At 35.4% G+C, this 22,567-nt stretch overlaps 1 protein-coding gene across 1 annotated transcript in view; it reads right to left on the bottom strand.

Moving 5' to 3' along the window:
- Positions 1 to 22,567, bottom strand: part of COL21A1 (collagen type XXI alpha 1 chain) — a 171,795-nt gene that overhangs the window by 4,297 nt on the left and 144,931 nt on the right. The window contains exons 18-27 of the mRNA XM_087856996.1: positions 16,974 to 17,018; positions 15,023 to 15,076; positions 13,328 to 13,381; positions 10,421 to 10,474; positions 8,737 to 8,808; positions 6,726 to 6,761; positions 3,833 to 3,877; positions 881 to 913; positions 164 to 310; positions 20 to 74 (exon numbers count right to left, since the gene is read on the bottom strand). Of these exons, the coding sequence (XP_087713122.1) occupies positions 20 to 74; positions 164 to 310; positions 881 to 913; positions 3,833 to 3,877; positions 6,726 to 6,761; positions 8,737 to 8,808; positions 10,421 to 10,474; positions 13,328 to 13,381; positions 15,023 to 15,076; positions 16,974 to 17,018 (595 nt within the window). The remainder of the gene's footprint in view (positions 1 to 19; positions 75 to 163; positions 311 to 880; positions 914 to 3,832; positions 3,878 to 6,725; positions 6,762 to 8,736; positions 8,809 to 10,420; positions 10,475 to 13,327; positions 13,382 to 15,022; positions 15,077 to 16,973; positions 17,019 to 22,567) is intronic.

The following is a 22,567-nucleotide window of genomic DNA, read 5'->3' as shown; positions in this document are numbered from 1 at the left end:
AAATCTGTTTGAGACTTACCTCTTAATACATCGGTGCAAACTTGTCGAATAAACTGTTCTGAAAATTCTCTCCCCTGCATCAAATTATTAGGGGTTATAACATGTACATACCAAGTAAAAAGCAATGAAAACACAAGAACTGTGGCAGAAGCAGAATACATACGGGCTTCCCGTCCAATCCTGGAGGTCCCTGAGGACCTGCTTCCCCACGCTGCCCCTGGGGACCCACAGGCCCCATCAGGCCGTCCACCCCAGACTCTCCTTTGGGTCCAGTGGCACCTCTGACACCAGGTTCTCCCTTTTCACCTCTCTAAAATCAGAAGACATCTTTAAAAGTTCTATTTAAATATTTCAGAAGGTATAATTGCATCATAGAATTCTTTAAGGATATGCATATGACCATATACATACGCATATGTGATGTACATTATGTAGGGAACAGCTGTGAAATGCTATTGATCAGAAGGGAAACTTCATATCATATTAAACTATCATTTATCAATCCGTCCAACATCCACCCAACTCCACACTGAGCGTATTGTGTAGGCAATATGTTCGGTGCGAGAGAAACAGCAAACGTGACACAGTCCTGTTCCCAAAGAGTTTAAATTCTAGAGAGTCAAATACAGAAACACCACGTTCTTTGTTGAAATATATGCAAATAAAACTTAGCTCCTAATCAAGAAGAAGAACCATTAATATTCACAAATATGTAACATTTCATAACTAATTAAATGAACCCACAAATTAGGAAAATCACTAAGAACTGAAGAACATGAAAGGCATTTTCTGTTTGTGATATCAACAGCTAGATTTATACAGCATTGAAAATTCATGCAATAAGGACTGAAAAGAGAGCATAAGAGATGCAGAAACATACCTCTCCTTTTGCACCATGATGACCTTGAATTCCCTTTGAAAATTAATAGGAAAAAAAAACTAAAAAACTGTGCAAGGTACCATACTAAAAATGTGGCGTATACTTTTTGCCACACATTTAATCAAACTTTAGTTTTCAATTTGAAAAGTACTGATAGATTTAGTTGAAGAATTACACCTCTTTTGCCTTTTTAAATACCAATGACTAGAAAATATGCTAACTAGATAACAGAAAAATGTGAATTTATGTAACTGTTTCATTCTTAGATATGAGTATTTTTATATGCAGGTCAAATATGTAGGTTAGAATGGGATTCTAGCTGAATTCTATTTAAATTCTATTCTGAATTTTAAAAATGCTACTATTTTAATGGAAATTAAACTCAAATCAGGTAAGATAAGATACAGTCTTTGATTTGGTGATTAAATATTCTATTTTCCTAAGTATATGTCCTTAAAATTAAATGTCAATTGAGCAATATTTATAAAAGATGACTTAAAGCAAAGATGCCATTCAAAGTGATTAATAGGGAAGAAAATTCCCATCTGTCCTCTGCCTAAACCACTCACTGCTGGCAATTCAGAAATTAGAAAAACAGTGTGAGGTATAATATGGTATTCTTCCCAAGTGATACACACGCTGGGGAGCCCATTCAGGAAATTCACTCACCATTACAATCACTGAATGCATCTGGATGGCTCTATTAAATTATTTCCCACTCATCTCTCATGTATTCATTACAATGACAAATTACAGGTGATAAGAACTTCCAAGAAAGGCATTAAAATTCCCCATTTTGAAATTCCTTGTACACTCAGGTTCTAAACTCGCCCAGTACCAGCTAAGGAATAAGGGTAGAGCCTGCACGTACACAGGCAGGATTTCATCATTAGCTTTATAATTAGAAATTGGTATTCTGCAATTCAATAAAAAATTTAGTGTATAACATTTCACAGTATGAATTTTGAGTCTGATTACTTATTTGGCATCCTCTCTAGGTTCCTTGAACACGGATACCCAGGTGAGACACAAGGGAAGACAAATAAGGTAAAATCCATGTATGGCACAGAAAAAGAAAGATTCTCAAATCAAAATGAGAGCGTAAAAACAGTAAGTTTTCATATAAAAATATATTAGCAAGTGAAACACTGTCAGATTATTCTTTAAATACTGAGGTTTCTGAAGAAACGCTGGGGTGTTCCCTACCAGACATAACCCTACAACCGGAGCTCAGATAAGAGGAAAGAAAGAAGAGTTAAGTTCTCAGGACTAGAACTGAATTAGAGCTGAAACTGAAAACAGCTGTCATCTGAGATTCCAACTAGGATGATTTCATGAGCGAAACACAACATGAAGGCCAAGAAATCACACACTTGCAGCACTTGGTAGGATGACAGGTAACTAGTACTGTTCATTTTTAAAGAGCTTGGGACAACTATTCAGCTGCTGAAAAGCAATCGTTGCTCTGACCCCCAAGTACTCCCTAAGGGCTCAGAGTTCCTGGTGGTGAGAAATGCAGCCTCCAACAAATCTAGGGCAGAAGCTTTCTAGGGAACTCAAACCCTGCCTGGGAAACAGACCGCTATTTTCCTTCAGAAGTGAGGGAAAAAAACACATGAAGGGAACTGTGGAGAGTGTGTCATCTGGAAGCTAGTGACCTAGCAAAGTTGTGAGCTCAGACTCCCCAGGAAATAGCCTTCTTTTCCGACAGTTATTGTAAGGATTTGGGGGGAAAGGCCTGGGTTGCAGAGGTTGAATGGATGAAGAGGTGAAGGTCCTCCTATGAGAACAGCTGTTTATACACATTGTGTGATTCACTTAGGGAAATCAAGGGGTCAGTCTGTGTTGCCAGTGAGGAGAATGGGGACAGAGCTGGCTGTGTCATCAAGAAGATCAGAGTCAAGAGGAGGAGCACTAAATTAAGACATATTTTAATGAACATAGTTGTACGCGGGCAAACTCCGGCCATTTCTCCTCTTAGTTACTTTTGCTCTTGGTGTTCGCTTCTAAATTCTCAGCTCTTCTTAGTACCAGCACTCACCTTCCATCCTGTATTACAGACAACCTTGTGACCATATGCTTTCAGACCTCGCCCCCATGGTCTCTCAGATTCCTCCAGCTGAGGGACACAGAGACCCCTGTCCTCAAAGATGTCACTCACGGTTTTATCCCCCTGTCTCCAGAACCAGTATAATTACTGACTCTCTCCTGAATGTCACATTTGAAAGAGGTCTACCCCATGAGGGGACTCATATGTACACCCTGCCCCTCCAAGTGTGGACCAAGTTGGATCTGAGCTTAACTACTGGCCATGCAGCAGCACACAAGTTACATTAGTTACAAATCACGTGTGTGCCTCTTTTGGTCCAACTTAGCTCTGACTGAACTCGCAGGCCATATGGCAATCTCACTGAAACACTACTTAATGAGGAGAGTTGAGTCAGGGAAGAAGCAAAACAATTTTACTATGTATTTATTCCATAACACAGTCCCTCAAGATAGCATTTAATAAATCTCTAGTGTAGTAAATTCTCTTTCTGAACACACAAGAGGGAAACAACTACATTTCTCCACTTCTACTAGGCTTCCACTACTCACATTTCAAGAAAAAAATCAAGACTGAATGGTAGATACGGAGATACTGACACTGTATGGCCACCTTTAGCCAATAACTATTCCAAGACATCAGTGGAATTGCCTACCGTTAGCATGAAAAAAGCATGGAAAAGCAAGTTTCACAGTCACCAATCAGTACAGAAAAATAAAAACATAAGGCAAATGATTAAAGCAAACCATTGTCACCATCACCACCAGATATTTTCTTCTTCGTGTGCTGAGAATGCATACTCCAATCTACCCTTCTTCCTACTCTTTTCCATTTGCAGGTAATCCTCTCCCAACACCATCCAGTTACGTGATTATTTCATTGTCCATCAGAGAAAACAAAAATACCTGTTGCCCTGGAATCCCCTGTCTTCCATCTTCTCCCTTTTGGCCCTTTAAAATTTAATAAAAATTGATTAGCTTGCACACATATAATGCAATCACACATAAGACACAAACTGTGTATTAACCTGTGGTCAAGCAGAAATATCACCAAAGGAGCGATGCAAATATATAAAATGATGTAAGAAAGGAAGAAGTTAGTCTCTCAGAGGAAGAAAAAAAAGGCTCAACCCTAACATTAACACCATGCAAATCATTTAAAAGTCCAATGGCTGTCGACATTTTACTAATTTCAGTGACATAACTATGTTCAGTACTGACTATACACATGCAAAGACAAGACATCTTTAAAGGAATTTTTTAAAATTAAAAATACACTACAAAGTGGAATACTACTCATACATTTTGAAAAATGGAACCTTGCCATTTGTGACAATAGGGATAGAACTTGAGGGCATTATGCTAAGTGAAGTAAGTCAGAGAAAGACAAATATCGTTATGATTTCACTTACATGTGGCGTCTAACAAAGTGAAACAAACAAAACAAACCAAAAAAACCTAAGCTAATAGATACAGAGAACAGAAGAGTGGTTGCCAGAAAAGAGGGGGTGGGTGAAATAGGGGGGTCAAAAGATACAAACTTTCTGTTATAAAATAAAGAAGTCCTGAGGATGGGTGTACAACACAGCTACTACAATTAATAATACCATATTGTCTATTTGAAAGTTGCTAGGAGAATGATTCTTAAAAGTCCTCATCAAAAAAAAAAATTGTAACTATGTATGGTGATAGATGGTAATCAGACTTATTGTGGTGATCATTTCACAGTGTATACAAATTTTGAATCGTTAATGTTGTGTACCTGCAATGCAGCTGACCCTTGAACAATGCAAAGGTTGAGGGCACCAAACTCCCTCAAAGTAAAAATTCTATGTATAACTTTTGATTTCCCCCAAGTTTAACTACTAATAGACCACGGATGACGAGAAGTCTTAAAAATAATATAAACTATCAATCCATATTTTGTATATTATACGTAATATATTCTATATTCTTGCAATTAAGTAAGTTAGAGAAAAGTAAATGTTAAGAAAATCATAAGGAAGAGAAATACATTTATGATACAGTACTATATCTATTGAAAAGAATGCATACAAGTGGAACTGGGGAGTCCAAACCGACATTGTTCAAGGGTCAGCCATATACTGTTATATGTCAATTATAATTCAGTAGAAAAAGTACCATAAAAACATTTTGCATGAAGATCTTTAAATCAGGACAAATAAGAAGGGAGGAAAAATAATAAAGATATAAATACATTTTTCCATTTAATAAATACTTTTGGATATCCATTATATATAATGCATGGTCCTAGCCCCTGAAGCACTATTTCACCCCTATGTTGAACAAGATAATTAGCAATTTCTAGGTAAACAGATACCTAGATAATATAATCAATGAATGATCTACTGACTTAAATTTTAAATCACTCTTGCATCATGATTTAGTCATTTATTTACTTAAGTGAATTCCCAATATTTATTGAATGACACCTATCTGCTGGCCCACAGAGACACGGAAACAAAGATACTGTCACCTTCACGTTGCTTACTGTGTGGTGGGAAAGATAAGCCATTAAATGAAGAATGATGAAAATGCATACTTAAACATCTGGGATGGATACTACTAGAACAGGAAGGGCTATCTGACAGAAAAGGCATCCTACAGGGCAGGGAAAATGACTCAACCTTAAATGACCAAAAAGAGTTAGTCAAGCCCAGAAGCACTTTATCTTGAAGTGTGTGGGGCACCACGGAAGGATTCCTGAACACATGTGTAGCTTAGTAATCGTATGCTGGTGGGAACATGGGAGGAAGGGAGGAGACTGCACTCAAGGGGACCAGTGAGGAGGACACTGCAGTAATCTGAGGCCCACGACAAGAAATGTTAGGAAAGTGTGGACAGGAAGAAGGGGCCAAGTTCCAGAGAGACTTAGATATGAAACTGCAGGTGAAGAGAGGAGAGAATTGAGTTTTAAGTTAACTTTCAAGACTTTTCCCCTCACATCACTACATACTGCTACTATTACCATGATAAAGAACAGAGTAGGAGCTGGTTTATGGGGAAAGGTGACAAGTTCTGTTTTGGACACGTTGATGTGCACATGAGACACCCAAACTCAGTATCAAGAAGGAAATTGAAATATGTGGGTCTAGAGCTCACAGACACTTCCTTAAAATTCACCTCTCCTTCTCTCATTTCAAGATTAAGAAATCATAATACTTGAATACCTTCAGTAAAAGAAACTGAATCAACAGTTGAAAAACTATTGTTGAGACTCTAACCTTAGTAGATTCTAACTCTACACTTACTTCCATTTGTAATTTCCTTTTATGCCTCCAGAAATTCTAGAGCTCTTTGCATTTGTTGCTAAGACACCCAAATGAAACGTCTTTCTAAATCATTACATGTCCTCAGCCTGATTTAATTTTTTGGTGTAATTCTCCTTCCATCCGTTAGTTTGAACATGTTTCATATTTGGTGTTAATGGTTTCTTACCAAATTTATTTGTGCCATAAGCCATTTCAAATCATTTCTGGAAACATACTTACTTCCCATAAATATATAAATAAAGATATTAGAAGTATGTAATAAAATCTGTATCTGTTTTGTTAAACCACTTGGTTCCCAAGTTTTCTACAACACTGAAGTGGTGAAAAATCTTAAAATGAGATTTGATATTGACTAAAAAGTTTAGAAGACAAGAAGAAAGCTGGGAATTAACAATTAGATACCGATGGCAAAACAGGAAGGAGCTGGAAAAGCCACGTAAGAACTAAAAAGAACTAAAAAGCTCTGATTTTATTGCCAAACAAAAATAAAAAAGCCAGCAACATACCTGAATGCCTCTTTCACCTTGACTTCCTTTGTCCCCCTGCAAAAAGGCAATTTAATATCTATCATAATCCAGGATCTTCTGTATCCTATCAAATAAACATTTTTCCACAGGGGAAAAAAAAAACATTTGGTCTCATACAAATTCCACAAGTGCTTTATAAGCAGAAGCTGATTCCAAAACAGTATTTGGAAAGAGAGTAAAATTATGCCAAAATGATATTCTAAATGAACACTGCCTTGTGCTCAGAAGGGGCATCCTACAGGGCAGGGAAAACGGCTCAACCTTGAATGACCAAAAAAGAGTTATTCAAACCCAAATTTGAAAGGAAAATTGACTATAATTTCTATTTTACTGGGAATAAGATAACTTTTCTATATTGATCACCACCTAACAAACAAACACGAGAAAACTCATTTTGACAACTGTTGTTTTACGAAATCAAACTGAAAATCTTCCACTGAGCCAGTACCAGCCACACATTTATAGAATGCAATGACGTAGAACATAATGTTGAAATGGTATTTTAGAAAACATATGCTTCAAAAATGAATTTTTGGGGGAAAATCCATATTCCAGAATAAAAATGTTCCTAGGGTTTTTCAGCTAGAAGAGACATTTGAAACCAACTAGTTCAATGTCCTGGTTCTTACAAGGACATAAATCTGAATCTGAATGAATATAATGAATCCGCAAAACAAGAAAGATAAGCACTTGCCCTACGATGAACTTGGACACTGTTTCCAAATTTCTTTTCTACCTTACCATGCTCTCTAAACAGAGAGAGAGCTTTGTGTTTACAGTAAACAAAATATAGGTGATCTTTTAAAGGGTAAGTTTTGCACAAGAAATTTCTCTAAATCCAAACATATATATACACAGGTTTACTTAACATGTACTAAGTTTCTAACACTTCATTGCTCCTGTGAGGGTCATCTCTGTCTCTGCAAGTGTTTACAAGCTGCTCAGGGGGACAAAAAGGTCAAGGATCATACTGATTTTAATAACCAAGGGCCAAGTATAGAAAAATGAAATGGTAGAAAAACAAAAACAGCAAGGGATATAAAGATGAAGACATAAGTTTGTATCCTTTCCAGAATAAAAGCCAGTATATTTACTTTTAGCCTGAAATGTATGTACTTGCAGTGGCACTGACTTCTTTGACAAATGGGCAGTCAGTTGTGTCTGAAAGCCCCCAAACAAATAATATTGATATAGATACAGCTTCAGGCTTCCATTACTTGAGGAGAAAGAGAGAGAGAACTTGAATCTCAAGTGTTGCTCTCTTCTCTCACCAAAACTTTTTAAAAAATATATTTTATTTATTTATTTGAGAGAGAGAGACAGAGCGCACAAGCAGGCGGAGCCGCAGGCAGAGGGAGAAGCAGGCTCCCTGCTGAGCAAGGAGCCTGATGGGGAACTCGATTCCAGAACCCTGGGATCATGACCCAAGCTGAAGGCAGACGCTTAACCAACTGAGCCATCCAGGCGCCCCTCACCAAAACATTTTATATCAGCATACATGATTTGTATTTTAAACTCCTCAGATTCATTTTAAATGAAATTCTATGTAATATACTCTTTCATAAATAGGAACTTCATGGTCAAACATTCTGGGTGTGATTTTTATCTTTTTAGACTTTGTCCCCGTTTTGATAAGAGTTATAGTTACATTTTGGTAAGAGTACCTGACATGGAATACTTTTCCTATAAAACTCTTCACTCACGTAGACTGCAAAACAATCTGAATTTATAGGATATTACTTAAGGATCCATTTACATTTTCTGAGCTGCATACCTCCTCCAAGGCCCTTATCTAGGAGATCATACCCACATAGGGACAGGAAGGACGCCACAGCTACGGACATGGGGTGGATTATATCATACATATACCACATAGAAAAGTTAGCTTATCATTAAAAGTATCATCAGTCCTACTGATACTTTCACAAAAGGAAGACTTACATGCTAAAAGCTGATTAAAAGTTAATTATATCTCTTAAATAATGCATACCTTTTTTCCTTGAATTCCAGGTAAACCCAGGTATCCTGGTTCTCCTGGGGGACCTACTGCTCCTTGTTCTCCCTAGGTAACATAGAAATCACATAAAGATTGCAGACCTACTGCTTAGGAAAAACACCACTGTTTTTCTCTCTACGTGTATCTCCAATTTATAATCCATGGTTACAAAATTAGTTGACATTTAGAGTTATTACTGCAGACATAGTAAAGAATAAAAAGATCACCGGAGTCCTGATAAAACTTCTTATACTTTTTCCTGTCTTTGCTAGTTAAACTATTCTGATGTTTTAAAGTTTTATAAATATTCATCATTTTATTTTATTTTATAGCTTTAACAATAAAGTAAATAATAAAGTAATGGCGATAATAAACATAGGTATCTTGTTTTCTTTACTAACTTGCTCTTCCTCCTTGAAACTGCTTATTCTCATATTGCTACTTTAAAGAACCTATTTTTTTGTTACAAAACTGGTGAGCAAATAGAACTATAATTACTGAAAATCTCATTACTCACTGTTTTTACTTTGTTACAGATTTTCTCTCCACCTCTCACAAGCTCACAATAAACAATTTAGTTCCTAAGATTTGCTCACTATGCATCATTTTAGAATGCCTTTTACCACAAAATATATTAATACTGTGATGTTCTTCATATGCCATTGTTTTTAAGATGTAATTTTAAATTACAGAATAGTAATTAACTGTATTGATTTACCATATTTGTTTTAATAAAATGCCAATTGTTAAAAATTAGTTCTCACAATTTTTATCAACAATATTGGGGTGAACATCTTTGTGGGTAAATAGTACACACACTTATGGGCTTTTTTTTTTTCTTTATACATATGGAATACTGTTTTCTTAGAAGTAAATTCTTGAGCTTTTTCCAGTACAAGTAATATTCCACGACTAAACTCAATTCCTCTGCTCTCCATCATCCCATAGGGATTATTTCCTTAATGAAATGAAGATTTCTTAAAAGTCTTACATAAGGAAATTTTCTGAAAGTTACAGTGATATGTCAATGACATTTAAGTCATATCTGTAAGATATGGGATGGAATCCTGAACTTGCTTTATGGTTTTTTGGTTTGAGTTTTACCATCAGTCCCAAACTATCACATTAACTAAAGACTACTCTCTTTTGTGGAAACAGTTTTGTCCTCTTTACTAATTATGCCCATTCCTGAGTTGCTGAATATTACTGCAGATTGTTAAAGGCTTGAAGAGAACTGAATCCTATTGAAGTAAACATAAACCATTTGGTCTGGAGGAAACTGGAAAAAAGGGCTGTGAGACCCCATGCTAAAGTCCCATCAATCAGCAAACAAAGAAATAACACCACTTGTGGGAGCCACACACATTCCTTCAGTTATAGAAGACAATGATATTCTCTGGACCAAAGAGGAGGCTCATATTAGCATATGGCTTTTATCATTTTTAGAAAAATCAAGCCAAAGTGTATTTTATGTCTGTTACCCAAACTATGATAAAGAGTCCAAAAAAACAAATGAAACCTCGCATTGGCCATTTTCTTTCATGTTTGTTAATTCTGTAATATAGAGAATTCTTCATTTCACGTAACTTTTCTTAAGGGATACAAAACAGTAATATCATCAAATAATGAAACTTATAATTCTTTGAATATATTTCTGAATGCCTCAAATGATAATCACCTTTAGTCCAGAAGCCCCAGGCATCCCTTGAAGTCCAGGTTCACCTTTATTTCCCTGTCAATGCATCAAACCATTTGAATTTAAAAATATGTAGTCACAATATATCTGATATAGACACTTAAGAGAATACATTTAAAATAATTTTTACATTTTCAACTCTCCAACTGTTTGAAACATAGACTCTGTATGTTAAGCCTACTTATTAAGAAAAACTCTTTTAGGTAAGGAACGAGTCCCCATAGTTATAAAGCTTTCTAAAAGCACGTTTTAAAGCTACTAGCTACAATAAGGGATGAGAGTCGAAACCTCAGGAACCAGTGCTAATTAATTAGTTGGGTCTCCATATTCCACAGGCCAGACCCATGCATTTTAACAACGTCCTATACACTGAGAACCTTCATCTTTGCCCTGTTCCATTTTCTCAGGATGACTCACCTCCAGTATGCAATTGACAGAAAGAAAATTAGCTTCAAATGTACAGTGGCTTTTTTGAAATACGATGAATCAGAAAACTTTTACTTTGTGTTCTTTTTCAGGATTCCAGTGCAGTCCTTTCTAATAGAAGCTTTGAGGGCAAAACTAACTTGACAGGGCAAAGAATATTAAAGTATAAAAGGGGTTGGGTATATATAGAAAGAACACGTCTGCTGGCTAATAAGGAGAGACTGTCAAAGATAGTGTTGGTTTTCAAATATACTTTGGTACTTAAATCCCAATCTAGTCAATGTCGGGCAAAAGCAAGAGCCAAAATGGGTGTACTAATAAGTAAAGGTAACCAACTTCATTTTCGGCTTTTGTAAAGTTTTCTAGGTTGCTCACTGAAACACATGAACACGATATTTGGACTTAGAGCATTCAGCACATAATAGCATTATTAAGCCACAGAACAAGCATTCCTTAAAATTTCTAATTTTACAAGTGATTAAGCAGAAATTCACAGAGATGGCAAGACTTGCTGCAAGTTACAGGACTTGATTATGTTAACATATCTTAATGTCATTTAGATGATAATTTTTAAAACTGGAATCTAGTATGATTTAATGGCTTTTTTTAAAAAAGGCACTATAAACCAAGTTAGAAGTTTTCTAAAGATCCACCACAGAGTTGCAGCCTCATCCTTGCCCTGTTTAATACAGCTTTTTTGTCCCACCCTAAAATTCCTATCAATTAATATTGAAGGCATAGTTCACATATTAGTTGACAAAACAGGCAGAGATCAACTGACATAGAGGTAAGTAAACTGCGGCCCATGGGTTAAATCCAACCCAATTCATGGTTTAGTACATCAAGTTTTGCCAGAACACAAGACACATCCCACATAGTTAGTCCCTGTTCACTTTTGCAATATAATAACAGAGCTGAGTAGCTGCAACAGAAGCTATATGGCCCTCAAAGACTAAAATATTTACTATGTGGCCATCTGCAGAACACCTGAGCTAATAAACTCCATGAAAAGAGCTGAAGTGTCTCACTGAAAAGATTACATTCAAGAGGTATAATTTTAACACTCTGAATCTATTTTTAACAATATAATTGCACAAGTACAAGATGAGAGAAAACAAACTTTACAGTAATTCATGTAAAAATAAACAAACTGATCCTGGAAACAGCCACCTGCTATCCCAGCCATATCAGCAGAATCTACTCAAGTGGTAGATGCCAGAAAGTATTGTTCTAAATCCTTTCATGTAAATTCCAGCAGATTTAGTTGACCTCCAGCTCAGTGTGAGCTAATAATGTGAAGTGGCTGATAAAAGCAAGCTGATGAACTCTTAGGCTGAATTCTTAAGAATTAGAGCATCCAGAACACCATGGGGAGTCCACTGTATCCCACTTACTTGAGTATATAACTACTCTGCATCTAGTTAGAAAACGACTTTGATAAATTATGCAGAATCTCTACTTGGTAAGGGTTTATACCAATTCTGTGCACACTTACTACTACTAGGACAGACAATACTCCAAGGATTCACAAGGGTCCACCACTGGTGAAAGGGCAGCTACTTTTCTCTGATCGCTGGGCTCCCATTTATCCTATTTCTTTCTCTAAGTAGTTTTGAAATTAAAAGTAGAATAGATTAGGTCATCTACTCATCTACTCATTTTGTATGCCAGGGTCTATTCCCATGGGACAACATCTAGTTAAAGGTTTAATTCTTCCAAAGAGCAACTCCATCATTTCCTTTTGGAAGGTTGTCCTACATTCTACTCATTAAATAGTTGAGAATAGTCTGAGTCTAGGCAGAATGTACTTTATTTGAGCCTCCAATAAACCAAGAAAAAAAAAAAGTTGTCTTAGCACAGGATTCCATATACCTAGAAAATGGTCAAACCATGGTATTTAGAGTTTCAGTTCTATCTTGAGAATAACCTAACCTGACATCCTAAATGTATTTGTCAGGCTTGCCTGACATTTTTTTAAAAATGAAAGTAAAGATAACATACTATCTTACAGTCCTGAAGGAGAGAATGCCTAATAAAACTCATAACTAGGCATTTTACAATAAAATCCATATACATTCTACCAAACAAAAATTTCAAGACGACGACTTAGGAACTGGTAAAAAGTTATCCTCAACCCTAACTACTAACCCTCTTCATTGGTGGGGTTTGGCACCAAACTCCATACAACTCTACACAGTCCTCTGTGCCCCTGGGATGACAAGAGAGGAAGAGAGGGCCACGTAGTGAGAGATTCTGGACACTTTCCAACTTAAACCAGACCTGCTTTACATCAGCCTGTTTTTATATGATTAGTTTTTGTCTAAAATTTCATTCTTACAAATGACTGCTCATAGAATTAAAACCACATTTAAAATAAAATCAGTACAGCTAAAAGTTTGACTGAGTACATAAATGGTCATTTGCCCCGACGTTTTCTACCTTATTTAGTTCCGTTTTATTTACCTTAGATCCTGGTGTTCCAGGCTGACCGGGAGAGCCATCACGTCCCGTCAAACCCTACATTTTTAAGTGAAAGTTTTGAGAGTAATTTAGAAAACAATATTTAAAAAATGCTAAATCCATTTCCAAGGTACACATTCTCATCATAATTACTCTGCTACAAAATAATATAGGGAAAAGTTCCCCACATACGTCTAAATAAAGGATAATAAAAAAATCTATGCAGGATAGCATGAAGGCCAGCAAAGCCATCCTAATGTGGTTGTTCAAATAACCTACAAATAGCAAAAAGTCCTGGAAAGCTAGTAAAAGACAAATGTAAACAGAAGTGGATTTTTTTTTTCCTACATTCTTTCTTCATTTTGTCAAGATGGCTAAGAATTAGGTTTCTTCATAGATGTTATCCCAGTCAACTTTACATTCAATTTCTATTTTCTTAAACAATATTTTGAAAGAGTTACAATCGAATAAATTCTCTGAACATAACAATCTCTCTTCGAGTTAGAAAATGGTCATATTTTTAACTAACCATATAATTCAAAATATGACAAAAATAATTATTATAGCAACAAGGAACTAATTTAATTTAGATTCTACTTTAAATACCATTACACACATTAAAAAACATTTGCCTTCTCTTAAACATAGCCAAGGAAACGTGATGAGCAAAAAAGTATGCAATTAATATCATCAGAAAATGGAATATCAATATGATCATATTGAAAATACCATGTCATCACTACTACGATTTGCTATCCATTTAGGATATTACTGCAATTATAAAATGTAAAATATACTGGCTCATTGCATTGTGTATAAATATTAGCTATATTAAATATACATATTCTCAAAGTTCAGTGACACTCTAGCCAATACCTTCAGTTTCTGGAAGCTAACTCAGATACTGGTAAATAACCAAGTTTATTATTTCAATGAACAAAGGACGTGGTAGTGATGGTGGAGGTAGAACATTCCATTTTAAAGGGAAGAATCTTCTTTTAAACCTCCCCAAAACTCGAATTCATATCTAACGCACAGTATTTTTATTTACTCTTACGCACAAAATTCACCAACTCTTTCACCAAGTAATGGATAAAAATATCTGTGTTTTTAACTTACATAAAGTCATGAACTGTTAAACATGAAAGATATCCCTTTTACTTAAAGAAAAAGCTACTATAGGCAATTTGATTCATAGGTTAAAATCAGCATCACTTCTAGCAATTTTTATGCAATCTTGCACACACACAATAGGATTTTCATAATTTCTAATACCAAACTCCTATGTCCCTTCCACTCTCAAAAATTCCAAAATTATCTGTTCACTAATTTAGGATCTTCCTATATTACCTCTTCTGAGTATATTCTCCCTCATTAGTGTAATGTGTAATTTTTTTTTAAATGAAAAAAGAACATTTATTAAGTTTAGACTTTTTTGTGGTATTAGTTTTTTAATGAATAGATAGAATATTTGTTTTCTGGTTTGTCTACATTAAGAGTTCTTAATCTTTATTTGGGTGGGAAGAAATCTGGTATCCTCTAGAAAAATGTACATAATCATCTTGATACAAATTGATTTGTGGACTCCCAAAGTCTCACTGTTAGATTCCCCCTCCCAGTTTTATAAACTACAAAATAAGAACTTGTGGTAACAGAAACTGTATTTCAAACACCCTGATAATAATGACATTAACATACAGGAATCCCTGGAGCTCCTTTTTTTCCTAGTGGTCCTGGAGGCCCAATTTCTCCCTAAAAATCAAATACAAATCAAATTTTAAATTTTGAATTATTAATACATTTACAGGAATTTCCTACCAAAGCATTCAATACCAATTACCCCAATCTGCCTCCCCTTTCTCTACTGTAAAACAGAAGCAACAAAGGATGGAAAATCAGGAGCAATACTGTCATTGTTTCAAACAAAGACCTGGAAGTTCACACAGAGTTGGTGAGGTGAGACAACGGGGTGGGGGTGGGGGAATCATGTGAAAAATTTTCTTATTTATCATTAAGAAACATGATAGCAAACATAAATTAAGAAAATACAGGATAATAATAACATTTATACTTCAATTTCTTGGATTTTGGCTTACTAGGTACTCCAAGGGAGTCTTCGAATCCTGAACAACAAGAACAAAAACCTGGAAAGAACATCCTCTGGGAGAGGGTGTTGGTCTTTTAAGAAGTTGGAGAGGTCTTCAAAGATCCCTCATTTTAATTAAATATACTCTGGATTGACACAATGATTATGAGGATTTGGAACTATGCAGAAATCTTGCCAGAGGTAGAGATGCAGAAGCCAAGAAGGCTGGAGGTGTCTGGAATGCGTGGGAAACTGAATGGCGGGCTAGCCACGGGAAGAGGGTGGAAATCTTTAATACCTATGACAACCCAGCACTCTTAAAGGGGGCTGACGTGATACAGCTCTCCATGCCCAAATGAGGCTGACAGAACTCACAACAATTAACATGAAGCAACGAGCTCATATTCATCAAAAAAGAAAGAGGCAGAAATCCACAAGACTGAGACTTAACAGAAATAACAAATTGCAGATATTGGAATTGTTAGAAACAGAATTTAGAACAATATATGAGATCTTTGCCAATTAAAGAATGGAATCATGAAAGACGATTAGAACTGTAAATGGAAAAAGAGGCTATCAAGAATAAAAAGAGGTTATTAAAAAGTTGAACTTTTAGAAATGAAAAGTATGATTGCTTCATTTTAAATCAATTGATGGTTTAAACAGCAGAGTAGACACAGTAAAGGAAGAATAAATACAGTGGGAAATATATCCAAAAAATTTAACCAGAATGTTAGAATCAAGGATACGAAAATAAGAAGCTCTTCAGAAACATGGAGGACAAAATGAGAAGGAATAAAATTTGTCTAAGTGTAATTCCAGAAGGAGGGAACAAAGATAGGAAGAGATGTAATTTGGAAATAATGGGTGATGTCTTCCAGAGTTAATGGAAGTAATTCCACAGAGCCAGGAAGCAAACTGAATTCTGTCCAGGGTGAATAAAGAGAATGCATATCTAGATACACTGTAATGACTTTTAAAACATAAAAGACAAATAAAATACCTTAAAAGAATCCCAAAGAAAGGGACAGATCACTTACAAAAGAACAATAATTAGAATGAGAGCAGACGTTTCATAGTCCATAATGGAAGCCTGAAGACAACAGAAGAAAATCCTCAACATGTTTCAGTGAAATAATCATCAACCTTGAGTGGTATACACTACAAAACAATCCCTCAATACCAAGACTAAAATAAAGACATTTAAAATTAGATAAAAACTGAAAGTTTGTTACCAAGATATCTGTACTAAAAGAACTGCTAAAGATATAGTTCAGGAAGTAGTAAAATCCCAAAAGGATGGTCAAAGAGCACAAGGTAGAAAAGTAACCAAGTAAAATAGAAAGCACATGTATAAATCCAAATAAATATTATCTGTATAAAACAACAAAACAAAAATGAATTATAAGGACAAAATAATAGCTTCTGAAATTATATCAATATTTGAACAATTAACTGTTGCCATGAAGGCGGTAAGAATGTATTCTATGTGAAGACATCACCACTTTGCCCTTTTAATAAACAGATCCAGCCCCAAATCTTTCAAGTTTCATTAACACTCACCTTTTGTCCCATTAATCCTTGGCTTCCAGGAAATCCTGGGATTCCCTAAAAAGTAATAAAGTAGAACTTCAATTTTAAAAAGTATAGACTATATCATTAAAGATGAATAAGTCCTAATAGGATTTTTAACTTATAAATAATGCATAATTTCAAACTTATATCATCCACTTACGGTATAATACTGCTACTGATAATAATCCAATTTGGAAAAGAGAAAGTTTATGAGATTCAATATTATAGGAACATCTACTGATAGCTATAGTTTTAAATAAAGGCTTTCAAAAAGAAATACTTATGAGAATATTAACCTTGGTTCTTCCTTCAGACCAACAAAAGTGATAAAAGTAAGAAGGATACTTCATTTGAACATATTCCTATACTATTTAAAATGAATAATGCAAGGAAAACTGTCAAGTCATAGGAGTTCAGATTTAGTACAACAGTTCCAAAGGCCCCCACTGCCTCACTACCATAATTAAAAACTAGTAAGACTAACCAATATCCTCCAAACTGAGCCATGAAACACCCAGGAACTTAATTCCTTGTATAAACTACAACAACCTTTCTCCTAATGATTCCCTTATTGATAAAACCATGAAGAATACACAGGTCACAGTATAAGGACTGAAAGAAATACAGAGAACTCTTTCACAAGGCTCAATCTAGATGTACAAGTTCTCCAACAAGATTCAGAGACTATTAATGTTCATTGTATAAATTTGAGAATAACATTAGCATATTCATTAACGGGCAAGCATTTCTACTGTCAGTCATTCAATGCATTTACCAAAATAATCTTTTACCAGCCAAAGCAAACAGTGATGGTACTACCCAATTTTCATTTTTTATTCATTTTTCTTAGCTCCTTTCTTGAGGACACTTCAGTTAAAGTAAGTTAACCCTCAGAAATAACATAGATGGCAGAAAAGGAATTTGAGAGACAAGGAAATTGGGCCCCATCAGTATTTCTTGATAGCCCTCTGCATTATCAGGGCTCTCAAAGAATAGTAGCACTCCTCAGTAAATCAAGGCAGATGGTAGAGAGGCCATTATCAATGAGATCAAGTTATCTTCTCTTACAGGAAGAGTAGGCCACTATTTTGATTTTCACATCTTGACTTTATTACACAATACTGGTCAATGTGTTAGCCACAATTATAATGGAAGACACATGCATACAGTTCTGGTTTTAAAATCTGAACTTGAATCATAAATTGGAATTCATGTTGACTTTATTTGGCTCCATTCATTTTGCCACGGCACTACACCCTTTGCAGAGAACAAAAGTTGTATGTGAGCAATGACTATCAACAAAGGGCTTGTAATCTAGTTGAAAACACAAGCTTTTATAAACATACTAATTAGAAAATAATATAAAACCATATAAATTTTAAAGTAACATTATAAAACAAGAGCATAATATTCTCTAAAACATAAAGGAAAATTAAAATAATTGAGTTCTATGTAAAAAAAAAAAGAATGATATGAATTGTATCCTTCCAAGGCAGAAAATGCATATTATTAATGCAATTAAGATGAATATTGTTCCAAATAAAGGCCTCCATTTCAATAGACCATAACTTGGCATAAAACCATCTGTAATCAACTCCCATTCAAATATACATGTACAAAAACTCACTATAGGTTTAGATTAAGTCCTGAATTGAAATAAAACCTGTCTGTAAAATCTTACCAGATACTAGACAGCCATACATTGTTCTATGCTGAAACTGGTGCAGCTGTGGCCATACAGTGTCCTTTGGTCCCAAGAATCTCTAACGGGGTCATACAACTGCCCATGATACTGTCAGACAGGAGAAGCTGAATTTCTTGCTGCATGCTGTCCTTTACTGCTTAGAGCTTCATCACTATTTAAGTCTCTAGTCCCCTACACAATCTACGATATTAGTACAAATCAGTTACAGATATCCTGCCTCTATGCCTGCTTCTGAAGCCAATTCCAGGGTCATAAAGGCTACAACCTCACTGTGGGGGCAAATGGAGTTATGCCCAGGCACCCTGATCTCCACCTCCCAGTTCAGCCCCCGCAGTTCACTCCCTGGATCTGATCTGACACCCTATTATCTAAATAATTGTAATACTGAACTTGGTCTATATTAGGACATAGCCCCAAATCTTATGTTATTTCAGCATATCAGATATTGAGAGTATTTGGGGGAGATTCCAGATTTTGAAAAAAAAAATCCCTTTTCCTATTGTCTTCTTAACATGTTAGTAAAACATTAAAACGTATTTCAGAGATATGAAGTCATATATTCTATGCCTAATTATGCCAAGAACTATTGCTTATTTTATAAGTATCAACCACAAATATATAAAACTACATAATATTAAAAAAGAAGATGTAAAACTGATTTATAAAAGCAATTCTTGGCAAAACTAATATGATACCATGGGTATGCATGGAATGAAAGACTGTTGAGAGAGAAGTTAACCAGAACTGAAATCGGTCAGAGCTATATTAGTTAATAAAATTCTCCTAGATTTTATTTTCCTGGGCTCCCATCTATTGAAATTCACTAAACTTTGCCAATTTTACACTAGCAGTATTATTCAAAACCATTTGAAATTCACCAGTTTGTCGATCCAAAGTATTTAGTGACAATTACTTCATACAGCAAATGTTTTCCAAGCAAACTATTTTATATTTCACTTTCGGCATGTGTGGTTTTGGATTCAGGCAACTGTGAGAATGTGTAAATAAAGACAGAAACAAGCATTTTATTTGGTACGGGTAAAGGGGCATATTTCCCCCACTTCTGTGATTTCAGTTTGGGTTTGAGAAAGAGCAGAAAGTCAACTGGAAAATCCTGCATAATGTTGTGGTGAAAAAACGTTGACATAAAAAAATGTTCTAGAATCTTCTCTGTAACCATTAAACCATTGATGTGTAACAAAAAGTCATTAAGAATAGAAATACACAGTTTAGAATAAGGGGTTTGGCCCCAATTTCCCAAAGACCACTTTGTAATGAGGGAAATGTGTTCATGATATATTACTTAGAAAAGACAAAAAAATATCACTTGATACTTTCTCACGTCCAATGAATTCAGTTACCTAACCCCTGAAATCAGAGCATCTTGGATCCAATCTGCTTTTAAGTAATGCAATATTTTCAATGTACTAAGAACAAATCTAACCTGTTAATGGTATTTTTATACCAAAATTTTCAACTTTTCAGGCGCACAGTGGTAAAGATATTTTAATATACAGTTATCAAAATATCAGAAGCATGTTACATTTTCTATTGTGTCAAGAATTGACTTGTTTGTTCCTAAAGATTCATGAAGAAAAAGCACCTATATGTTGAAAGTACGGTTCTTATAAGCTACAAAAATTACAACTATTATTATTACAATGATTATCAATAAAAAGCCCAGTGGAAGCAGTTACAGGTTTAGACACATAGTCAGCCAGCCCATTATCTAGTGGCTGATGGACTCCAGGCCTGTTACTTAAACTGCGGAATCTCAGTATCCCCAATTTACACAGGGCAAAATAACAATCTACCTCATAGAGTTGGTGCATTATATCAATTAACTCTCACAAGTGCTTAGCTCAGTGCTGGCACTCAAATGAACAAATTTTCATGACTGTCTTTTCACAGCTCCTCCCTGACCTTTGAAAATTGTGAAATAGATGAAGTCAATTCTCCCCCATGTCTCAAAATTTGTCCTCCTTCTCCCTTTTAAGAATGTCTCTCTTTTTGGAAGCGGGGCGGCGGGGGGGGGGGCACTTTCTACCTTGCCTCTCTCTACGCTTGTTTCCAAAATTTCCCACTGTACCCAAGAGGACTCCAGCCATCTTAAGGCTTCCCACTAGGAGGTGACAAGTTGGCAGTGCCCCTCACCCACTACCTTTCTCTTTTTGTGTTTGGCTAACTTTGACTACAATAACTTTTGCTTTTTAAACATTCACATGTATTTCATCACAATTCTTTCAGGAAAATACAACCAAAAGTTTCAAATATATTTTCAGTTGAACCCCACAATGTTTTTCGATCTTTTTTTAAAATTCCACACTAACTGACAGATCATTATGAATGATGTACAAAAGATTACTCTGTGGTAAGAGAACTCTAAAGAGAAGTAACGCACAGCCACAGCCACCAAACCTAAAATAAACCAATATATAAGTACTTGCAATAAACCCATAATAAGGAAATCACCAGCTTTACTATTCCCTTTAATATTTTAACACAGTTTTACTACTCCCTTTAACCTTTAAGGGGAAAAAAAGTAATCTGAGTAACATTGGATGAATTTCTTTTTTCCTAGCCTACAGACCAGGACCCACATGGGACTGGACCCTAAGTACCCAAAGGTAAGTAATTCCAATAGAAAAATTCTTGGCAAATATTTCTTCGTGTTTATACACAACAGAAAATGTCACCAGTTTGACACAGTAAGTTACAGAGAGAGACCAGGGATAGCATCAGAAGGAAAAGCTATCTGGGAGTCCTTACAAAGTTGCTTCGTGTTACTGGCACTTCTCTCCAGCATCTAAAAGCATTTCAACATTTTTTAAGGGCCAAAAAGATATTTTAAACAATTTTACTGTTGTCAAAGTATCATTTTTCAGGACAAAACAAAGACAAATGTTTAGCAAATTAAAGTAACATACCTGAAAACCCAGAAGAGGGGGAGGACAGGATTTAGAGACCCAGGATGGTCTCTGCACTACCACATCATGGGAAAGTCATGGACTTACCCTGAACCCAGGAATCCAAAAAATAACCTGTCTCTTTACATCAGCAAGTGAGATCATCCATGTGAAATATAGTAGGGCGTTAAAAGGAACACATACATATAGACACACATAACACTGAAAACCAACTCCATTTGAAAGAAGTTCCAAAATGATACTGGAGCTGCTCTAAAATGAGTTCTGATCCTGAGAACCTAAAAAATGCAGACCATACTTTTTAGTACATGGAACGTCACTGCATAATGCAAAACCAATTGTGATGAATCTCTCATAAAGGAGAAAAATGACTGAATTTTTCAAAGACCTTTACAGTCAACTCAGTTGCTGAGTAGACTATATAATACATTCCAGAGAAATCTGAATTATTTTAAAAAGTTCATATATGATCAAAGTCACCAAACAAAAAATTTTTAAAACACCAAATCAAAGTGAAACTAGTTTGATCAAGAACACAAATGAATTCTTAACCTTAGTTGTAATTCATATAGTAAAAACAACCGATTATTTGAAAATTCTGTGTCTTTTATTTAAAACCTGTTTTTAAAACATGTATATACTGTTGCATCTAAATCACATTTATTGGGGCGCCTGGGTGGCTCAGTCGTTAAGCATCTGCCTTTGGCTCAGGGCGTGATCCCAGAGTCCTGGGATCGAGCCCTGCATCGGGCTCCTTGCTCCCTGGGAGCCTGCTTCTTCCTCTCCCACTTCCCCTGCTTGTGTTCCCTCTCTCACTGGCTGTCTCTCTCTCTGTCAAATAAATAAATAAAATCTTTAAAAAAAATATTTATTGTACAACTCAGCCCATTGTGAATTTTGCTATTTATATAATGTATATCCCCATTTTCCTATTGAAAAATGAGATGATA

The sequence above is a fragment of the Ursus americanus genome, chromosome 29 (assembly GCF_024610735.1).
Source record: "Ursus americanus isolate L20-20 chromosome 29, mUrsAme1.1.p, whole genome shotgun sequence".
NCBI lineage: Eukaryota > Metazoa > Chordata > Mammalia > Carnivora > Ursidae > Ursus > Ursus americanus.
The sequence above is the reverse complement of the archived record's forward strand: the minus strand, read 5'-3'. Positions and strand labels throughout refer to the sequence as shown.